Genomic DNA, 10,194 nt, shown 5'->3' with positions numbered 1-10,194 from the left:
GTGTGTATATATATATATATATATATATATATATATATATATATAAAAGATAACGTTCAGTCTCCCAGAAAAGTTGGAACTTCATAGAAATTACCTTCTCGCTTCCTCCTGAACATCTGGGAATTGATATATGTCATCTTCTGTGGCTCTTCTAGACTCTCCTAAAGGAAAAAGAAAACAGATTCAAAGCTCTATCGTGAATAGTTTCTATTTATTGTGAGCTGGTGTTAATCCCACTGAAGGAGAGTGAAGGCCACTGACTCAAGTATTTTGGACAAATTAAGCTTCGTTTTCTTTCAGATAGGGCTATGTTCTTAGTGTGGGCTTTGAGAGAACAGCCATGAGTGCAGGAGAAATGATATTTTTAATAGCCACAAAATGCAAAGCTAGGGGGTTTCTAAAGGTTTTTGTTACGTAGAAACTTGTCAGAACATCTCAAAGTTATTTGGCAGAACATCTGAAGATAGAGGGCAGGTTATAGAGTATAGAACATGTCAAATTTCAGGAAATGGGTCAAGACATGGTTAAACAAGTTTTACAAAAAATATGAATGAACTTATTTTGACCTCTCAACAAGATGGCTTCTAATCTTAAGATGCAGGCAGGGTGGTCCATCACTGGAAATGTCTTTTCAGTAAATGCAATCCTTAGCACGTAAGTAATCAGGGTGCAGTTATCACTGGTTAGATGTTCCAAAGATGGCGATACTCCCCATTCAACAATCTTACAGCATGACCTTGTCAAGCCCCCTCCAAGAAACACAATCTCTTTCCTCTTCTCTTGAAATCAAACTATCCTTCAGATATATTTATGATATAAAATTATACATATATGTATATGCATAATTTTATGTATGTGAGAATACTGTTGGTGTCTACAGACGCACCAGAAGAGAGCATCAGATCCCATTACAGATGGTTGTGAGCCACCATGTGGTTGCTGAGAATTGAACTCAGGACCTCTAGAAAAGCAATCGGTGCTCTTAACTGCTGAGCCATCTCTCCAGCCCTCCTTCTAAAAACCAACAGTTTTCTTTAGAAGTGGCTGTGTGCATGGCTTCCAAGGCTAGCTCAGGAGAAGCCTTGAAGCTTTGGCCTGCCTGTCTTAGAATGCTTCTTTCAGAGAAGGCAAGTTCAATGTAGGAGATGTTCTTCCACCCTGAGACTGCTTTGGTGGGCACGATGGGTGAGTTCTCCCGCAGAGAGTCCTAGATAGGCCCAGCCTCCTTGCTGACCACACAGTTCCAGTGTGTGAGCAGCTAACCCTTGTTGGACCCTTCAAGTCACCCTGTTTGTCACTCTGCGATACAACAACACTGCCTGGCCAGTGCTGTTGCTAAGATGACTTGTCAGAATGATGCTAAAAAACTATTAATTTAGAGAGCAATGTGAATTGTCCTAGTAATGAGGTCAAATATGGCAAGTTTGCCTGTGTGTCAGCCTGCCTATCTATGTCAATTGGCTACCTTACTTCCATATTTTTTCCCTTTCTTTTGACTTGACTCCATTGGGGGCAAACCTAGAAAGATGCTCCATCCTTGACTTTGACAGTTTTCAGGAGGCCCCCAGTTTCTGGTATTCTATTTTCAAATATGGGGAATGTGAAGCTTGGTACCCCATTTTCTGTCTTCCCCCTGCTGCCTTTGGTTTTTTGCTTTGAGAGTCCCCCTGTTCTTGATTCTGGCCCTGGAGATGAATGTACGTCTCCATGGTTACCTTTTCTTTAGCACACTTGTCCTCTGTCTTTTCCTCCTTCACCTCCTTGTTGTCACATTCGGTGCTCTCCATCTGTGAGTGGGATAGTTTGCATTTGTGGGTTACTACACTCTGGGTGGAAGCTCCTCGGGTTCCTGATTCTTGGCTCCCATCCTTTTCTCACCTCAGCCGTCATCTCCCTTGTTCATATGTAGAACTGACCATTACAAGCTCTTCCCAGTCTCAATTTCTTGCATCAGTGATTTAGCTGCTATCTTTATTTTTCTGGGCTTGCTTTCTCTAACTCTAGCAATCTTTCTGCTCCACAAGACTCTGTAGCCCCACCACCTTGTCATTGTTGCTTGGCGTTTACCATCTTCTCTCCCTTCCTCCTCCAATTTAAGCTTCAAGGTCACTCTTGAACTCTGCACCCCTTTCTTGTTATGTCACATCATACCTGACGCATCTTCACCCCTTGTCAAATTAACTTCTCGTCTATTCCACTCCATGACTTGATAGTTCCATGCAGCTGGAGAAAACATACAGCCAGGCACAAAAACATAAAGCTCATGCTGAGTTTGTGGGTCCAAACAAAAGGACCGCTATTGCTGTCAGACCTTCCTATTAAGCACTCCTGGTTCGGTAATTCTTTGTCCCTGTTAGACGGCTCTTTAACTCTCGAATTTTCTCAGCCCTCCAGCTGAATATTCATTTTCATAGAGTGACTTATTTTCTAGTTTCATATTGGAAATGAGTCACAGTAGGAAGGACATTCTACAGGTTTTGTTGCCAGACTAATCCCCAGACCTGTCTGTGTGCTGTGCCCTCTGTTCTCTTCCTGCTGCTACAGAGGAGTCGCTTACACGCCTTCTCACGTTGGATTACTTGCGTCCTTTCCTCCATGTCTTCATTCCTTGTCCACACAAAACATGGCTCCCGTAATCTCTTCTGCTTCTTACTTAGCAGGCTATGTTTTGTATAAGATCTGATACCTGACAATCTTACGAGAGAATACAGCTTGCCAGGGTGGGTGAAGGCAGGGAGGGGGGTTGATTTGTAGTCAGGAAGCAGAGTAGACAGGAAGTGGGGTTGGGTTAGAACACCTTAAGGTCTGCCCTTAGTGACTCACTTCCCCCAGCAAGGCTCCTCCTCCTAAAGGTTTAATCAATCACCTTCCCAAACAGCACAACCCACCCATGGGAGCAAATGCACAAACTGGAGCCTAACAGGGACCCATCACACTCAGATCACAATGCTCTGCTTCCTCGTAGGTCTTTTCTCACTGTGGATAGATATGCAACAGAGTTTAGGTCTCTAGGTTTCCAGGCACAGACACAGACAGAGTGGTACGGCCTGCACCTGGGTCTGGTGTTAGACCCTGAGAATTTACTTCCTCCTGTATCTCTCCTCTTCCTTGGTCTTATTTGTTTTTAGTGACAGAACCTTGGGTGTCCTAGTACTTGCCTTTGAGCTCACAGAGATCCACCACAGCAAAACTTTGATGCAGTAGTTTTTCCCTGGGGGGAGGGCAACTTTGTCCTCACATAGGACATTTGGAAACATCTGGAGATGTGTCTCTTGTTATAACTGATAGAAATTTAGCAAGTAGAGGAATTGATGTGTTTTCCTCAGGATCCAACGATGCATGGGGCGGGCAAGCCCTACCTCTTTCCCTACAGGCAACCCTTCTCGAAGAATGATATTCCAGACTCAAACAGTATGTAAACACAAAGAGTGTTTTATTCTGCACGAGTCCAACCTGCTGGGGTCTCCCATTACCAGAATAGAGAGACAACCATGTGTTCTTACAGGCCTGATTTAAAGCTCATTAGGGAATTCCGGGGTAGATGACCTCTATGTTAACCTGTTGGGTTCATCTTTACTGACATTCCATAACTGGGGTGTGGGGGATGGAAACTTGCTGGGGAGGTATGGAAACTGTTGCTGAGGGAGCAGCTGAGGAAGTCTGGAAACTGCTGCAGACCCATTGTCTTTGCCTCTGCAGCTTCTGAGGCCTGGACTTGCCTGGTTCTTGGAAACAGAGATTTAGGCCTCGTCTCCTTAACTGCTCATTTAAAGCTTGTGATGGAATCAGCCTGGCTTTCTCACAATAGTATAAGGTTGAGAAACCCTGTCCTAACAGCTTGGGACACACAGAGCAGCGAGATTGAAAGCTACCACCTCCATGTGCCCATGTGGCTTTGTCATGTAAAGAGAGATCATGTGGAATGTTCACTGCAGGCCTGGGGGAAAAATGAATGCCCATTATCTTAAGCGACTGTACTTTTAGGTTCCCTACAATAGGAGCACAGCCTTTCTCATAACTAATATGCCCTGCTATTCTCTTTGAGGCTGTGTCTCACTGTGTCCCTCGAACTTTCCTATGTAGACTAGGCTGGGCTTGAACTCAGAGATCTGCCTGCCTCTGACTCCTGAGGCCTGGCATTAAAGGAATGTACCACTATTCCTGGCTGCCTTCTTTTAGACAAGAGCCTCCTTCGGTTTTATAATTGAATGTTTTCCTTGCTCCACAATATATGGAAACATCCAAGTATCCTTAGTCCTATCTCATGCTAAGTTTAATTTTCTAAGATAGGGTTTCAAGCAAGGTGAGCTCCACAGGACTAGGGTCTCAGGGCTCCATCACTACCGAAGCTCTCTTTTTAATCGTAATCTAGGAGTACTCTCAACCTTGCTATGTGGCCAAGGATGCCCTTTAAGTTCTGATCTTCCTGCTCTGACTTCCCAAGTGCTGGGACTACAGGTGTCTGTGCCACCACAACGGATGGGTTCATACGGTGCAGAGGATTGAACTCAGGGCTTTATGCTTTCTACAGAAGCACCCCACCAAATAGTTACATCTCCAGCTTAGGTCTTAGATTCGGCATTGCTTGTACTGTGGTGAATGCAATGGTGCATGCCGTGGGCTGCAGAAGCCTTCCTTGGAGTGGTTCAGTTTGGTTTCAGTAGTGTGGCATCCACTTCCCAGATGCTGGAGGAGGATGGTACTTGCTCTGGGATACTGTCTATGCAGGTTGTCTGAGAAGAATAGCTACACATGCTGCTGCTAATATTCTACTCCTCTTGGCTACAACTACTAGTGGAACACGAAGATATTCCACCCTGCTTGTGTTAGGACATCTTGGCAATGGCTAATTCACATACGAACACACTTAGCCTTCAAGTTTTCTGACCATCTTTTTGCACGAACCAACGTGAACACCATAGGACTGGAGATTCCATCAATGCTGAAACGCTCCGCTTCAGTTCTAGGCTAGGTTTTGGACTGTGGATCTGACTTAGGGAGTGACTCAAAATATTTGACCTGTAGGAATTTGGAGATGGAAGACTGAAGCAGTCATTGACAAGAGTCTCCCAGGAAGCAACAGAAAGCGCAGTGATGACATTTGCTCTTGTCTTGTTCCTTTTCTGGAGAAATGAACACTTCTCTTCTGCTAACAGTGAAGACATTCTTACATGGTGGATTCTCTCAACGGGGCAAGGGAAAGGTGTGACTTACAGCATCTTCTGATGCATGCTATGGCACAACAAAACAGTGTTGGATTGCAGGCATCTTACTGTTTCGTCCCTTTGTTTGAAAGCAGAGATGAATAATCCTTACACTGTGCAGGGTTGGGTAAAAATGAGACCTTGAAGACCTGCTCTGTGGATAAGTTTGGACTGAAATGGAACAGACAGTCCATGGCAGTTTGGTGACTAGGTAGGTGAATGAATTTTTAAAATTTTGTCATGCAAAACATTTTTAGTGGCCATATTCTAGAAAAGGGTAAATCATAATTCATACGTAAAGGTTGTGCCAGGGTTTATAGACTAGACCCCTGATAATGGATTCAACCTTTCCACAACAAATCAAAGGTATTGTTGTATGCTCACATGAATATACAGTAGTCATTACCTTAAATTTAAAACTCACTGTAGGCGGCCAACCCAGAGAGCAAGATGTGAAGGCTGTTTTGTATCAGTGTGCTCTGCAGAGAATTTCTTTGTGTGGGTTTTGCCCAGTTGAAATATATGCTGCAGTTCAGAGCTAAAGGGATTACTTTTGAATAGTCATTGCAGAGGTTGATTACATTCGTCTATCATATTTAGCCGGACCCTGCAGGCTATTATTCCATTAGCTGGGCAGGCCCTGCCATTGTCAAAAAGTTGATCACCTAATGTTAAAAGACCATGCTTTCTGTTGACCTTATCAAAATGCTTCATCAAAAGGTTTTGTTAAAAAAACTTAGATTACCTGTTATGTAGCAGATTAAGGACATATACAGTGTATAAAAATGCCCTCATCTCTGGGAGGAGCATGTCCTTCTGTCATTGCTGAAGATAAGATTTTTGTTTTTGTCTTTCAGTACATTTTATTTGAAAGCACAGATGTAATTTCAGGAGACATGGCACCACATTTTCACTGATAGTAAAGTGTCAGAAATGGATTTCTCAGAAAGGAGTCACTTTCTTTCCCAGAATGCACTTATCTCACACAAAATTAACACAGTAAAAGTAAACTAGTCCATCAGTGGCAACACTGAATCCATGATGCCATGAGGTCAACGCAATTTAACAACACAGTTTCCCTGGAGAACAGGCTTGCCTTGTATTTTGAGAAATATATGTAGAAACTGAAAACTTGCCACTCATATTTGGTAATCAGAAAGTAACTTTGAATAAATATATAGGCTTCTATCTGTTTATTCCTTCTTTATTGGATGTATACCTTCAGTTATTTAATCATCACAGTTCAATGATTTTAATGAGTTAAATATATATCTTATTAAAATTAGAATCCCATCATCAGTATAAGGCACGTTTTGATAAACTTGACTTTCAGCATGTTTTATTATGAATTATCCACTAGTAAATAATACGTAAGAATATCTTTAGAAAAATATCAAGAAGTACAGTTTTAGTATTTAAAATAACATAAGTACAATTTTTTTATTGGGATCATATTATAAAATCTGGCTCCTAGGAACAGAGACAGTCGGGAAAGCATCACATGAACGACTACGCCTTAAACTATGATCTCAGAGCTGGCGCTGGCTTGACACACACTTGCAGGTCTCCCTTGTAACTGACAGTGTGTGAAGTGGCTGCTCAGGGATACAGGCTGTGATGCTGGAGCACAGCTGTGTGCTAATTTTGGCCCCTTAGCATTGCTCTCTCTAATCAAAAGAACTCAGCACATAGAAGTTCCAAACACTTCTTACTCTTGTGGGGTTTTATTTTTTTCCTCTAACTTGACTTTCGTGGTAGAGAAGTGGTAGTCAGTCAGAAAGGAAGAGATGGCATGTCCAATTTGGATTTGGATGGCTGTTTAATAAAGTGTTATTAAGAGATAAAGGCAGGATTCAGGATCAACCAAGGGATATCAAGGGCCCTCTGTGTAATGCAAAGAACAATACAACCTTATTATCACCCCTAGGGCTGACTGGTAAAAGGAGAGCTTGAGAGACAAAGGATTCTCACTGGAGAAAAGAGTCTCACTGGAGACTGCAGAAGGGACAGTTAGGATGAGCAAAGGTGGAGCATCTGGGTACAGCAGCCAGCTACCCTCTTTCCTGAGTGCCTGCCCCTGAAAAAACACATCAGAATAAGATGTAAAATCAACGATTTTTGAAGACAATGACTATCAAGAACAAAACTAGTGATCACTGATTGGCAGAACACAAGCAACATGAGTCTTCACTTGTCTCAGATTCTTTCTTTGAGTAAGTTTTCAGACTTCAAATTGAGAGAAGGAAAATCCAGGAGCCCAGCACAGATCCTAAGTTAGAGAGATATATTGTCTTGAGAGTCAGGGGAGACCAAGTCAACTGGAGTTTGTAACCCCTGCTACAGTGTACTGAAATTTGGTGTGTCCTCAGATATCTGAGACGAAGCCTATTCAAGATGAAGAAATTAACGAGTTGGATCTTTGGGAGGTAATTATACCATGAGGGTAGAACCTGCAAGGATAGATTAGTGCACTTGTAACTAAAGACAGGAGACAGATGTGAAGTTACAGCCAGGCCATTTGCAAACTAATGAAACAGCATAAACTGAGAATGCTAACACTCTGACCTCAGACTTCCTAACTTTCAAAGTGTAAGAAAAAAAACCCCATATTGTATTGTATTATATTATGTTATCCTATATTGTATTATATGCCTATGAGACTAAGGCCCTCTGTAACATGACAACCAAAAACAGACTGAGACAAAGGGTACCAGAGAGGAAAGAGCCAGAGATGAGAAGTCTGGAGATCTGTACAGGTAAATGAAATCTCAAATATTTACCCAAGTACAAATCAGAGCCTTTAATCTGAGGCCAGAGAAAGCAAAGACCTGTGGCTACAGAGTAAAGTAATACAGTGTTCACAGAGAACGGGGACTATTCTTGAAGGGAACTTCAAGTTTCACAGCATGCTGGGTCTCCCTTCCTTGTGGACAGTAGTTACCACAGCACTGGACCCCACTCTGACCCTATGGAACAGATCATAAAAGGAAGATCTTTAGACCAAACTGCTACCAGGCAACTTTATTGCATCAGGCAAAAGCTCAGAAATATTTATGGGACTAGAAAACGACATGGCACCAAAAGGGAGCTAAGTGTTTGCAGTGTCTGGGATCCAGGCAAAACAAGAGAGACAGATAAAATTACCCACACTGACTCAGTCTTAGGGGGGAAATATTCAAGATGGTTATTGTAATTATATTTCAAACACTTAGAGTGCTTAGAAATACAGAATGCATACAAGAAAACATTAATGAATGGGAAGACAGAATTTGAGAAACTACTCAGAGAGTTAAAATAGTAACTTCTTTTATAAACTGTCAGACAAGCTCAAGCAGCCTAATGGAGTTGTCTCTGCCTGTCCGGATGGATTTGTTCTGTGACCCCAGTGTTAAAGCCTGGATAAAATGTTCAGGCCTAGGTAACTGTTACCTGTCTAGCCTGCCATTTTTTATTTATTTATTTATTTATTTTTGTGCTGTTACTAGGAAATTTTTTCCTGCTCCAGTTGATTGCAGATTCTGTTTGTTCTGTGCTTTGGTGTTTTTGAAAACCAATCACAATAGAGGTCAGCTAGAACCTCTTTGTATAGTTAGCCACAGTAAGCTTAGACTCAAACCAACTGTCAGGCAGCACTTCCTGCACCTATGCATGAGCTTTTATGGGTTTTGCTTTTATAAGTTGCTCCTGAGATGGACCCCAACATAAGAGAGACACCTGCACCAATATAAGAAACTATTTGGAATAAGACTTCCATTTTGAATAGTGGTTGAATAAAACTTAAGTTCCCAAGACCTCCCTGGGAACTGACATCTGCTTGGCAGAGAGAGACATATGTGGGTAACTTACATTCTGGTTGGCAAGTTAAGACATGAATGTTAGGCAAGGCAAGCCCCTGCCGCAGTTGAATAAGACAACCAATGAGAACAGGATAAATGCACAACAAAGACATGTTCCTAAGGAAGTCTTCTATCTATAAATTCTGATTAGTGAAATAACTTGGCACAGACGTCTGTGGATTTCAAGACTTAAAAGATCTGTAGGGTCCTGACTCACAGCCACAGCCAGCTCCTGAGTCTGATTGACCAGACTTGGGGGTGTGGTGACCAATAAACCATCCCTATTTTGCTGTGACTGGAGTCAATGGTGTGTGCAGTGGTCCCAAGACCTTAACACCTAGTAGCTCCCCAACACATGAAGAGTACTGACCCTCTGTGTTCTGAGTGGCTAAAAAGGGTGGGAAGCACATGAGCATGGACATACTGAACACAGGGTAATGCCTGGCCTTAAACAAGATGGCTTGGAGCAACACCAAACTTCACCCCATCACCCTGAAGACTGCAACATAAAACGGAAGAATTCTTCATGTCCGAAGTTTTTTCTTTTAATATTTTAAAACTGTAGTTGATCACTGACAACTGAAACAATACAGAAACAATAAGGTTCCCAGGCAGATGGAGCATGGGGACAAGTGGACATCTCATTCTAGACAGAGGACTGATGAGTGCCAGAAAGGCCGAGTACAAGAGAAATTATAAAAGGAGTTTTAAAAATGTATTAAACAATAAGAACAGAGGCTGGGGAAATGGCTTGGTTGGTAAAGTAAGGGACTGAATTTGGATGCCCAGCACTCCTATAAAAAGCTGTTTTTAGTGTTGTGTTCCAGTAACCCCAGTGATGGAAAGACAGAGAGATGGATCCCTGAAGCTCTCTGGCCAGCTAGCCATAAGAAATGGGTTTACTGAATAGGTTCAGTGTATGCATTGCATGTACATGCATGCATGTGCGTATGCCCCCTCCACACACGTACATGCACGCACACATGCATGCACACAGACACGCACACATACACACATACACACATGCACTCCTAAATGCATACATGTGCATATACAAATAAATATACACATATACTGCACACAATATGGTGTGAGATTTGAAACAGACATAAACATTGAAAGCCCAGGAACAGTCCTGCCAAAGTGGGGGGTGG

At 42.4% G+C, this 10,194-nt stretch overlaps 1 protein-coding gene and 1 long non-coding RNA gene across 2 annotated transcripts in view; one reads left to right on the top strand and one right to left on the bottom strand.

Moving 5' to 3' along the window:
- Positions 1-10,194, bottom strand: part of Ttc29 (tetratricopeptide repeat domain 29) — a 189,873-nt gene that overhangs the window by 2,052 nt on the left and 177,627 nt on the right. The window contains exon 11 of the mRNA XM_031340377.1: positions 95-161. Coding sequence (XP_031196237.1) covers positions 95-161 — 67 coding nt within the window. The remainder of the gene's footprint in view (positions 1-94; positions 162-10,194) is intronic.
- Positions 1-10,194, top strand: part of LOC116069610 — a 21,132-nt gene that overhangs the window by 7,899 nt on the left and 3,039 nt on the right. The gene's annotated exons all lie outside the window — the stretch shown is intronic.

This window comes from Mastomys coucha, unplaced genomic scaffold, assembly GCF_008632895.1.
Source record: "Mastomys coucha isolate ucsf_1 unplaced genomic scaffold, UCSF_Mcou_1 pScaffold22, whole genome shotgun sequence".
Lineage (NCBI taxonomy): Eukaryota > Metazoa > Chordata > Mammalia > Rodentia > Muridae > Mastomys > Mastomys coucha.
Note: the sequence above shows the minus strand (reverse complement) of the source record. Positions and strands in the feature narration are given on the sequence as shown.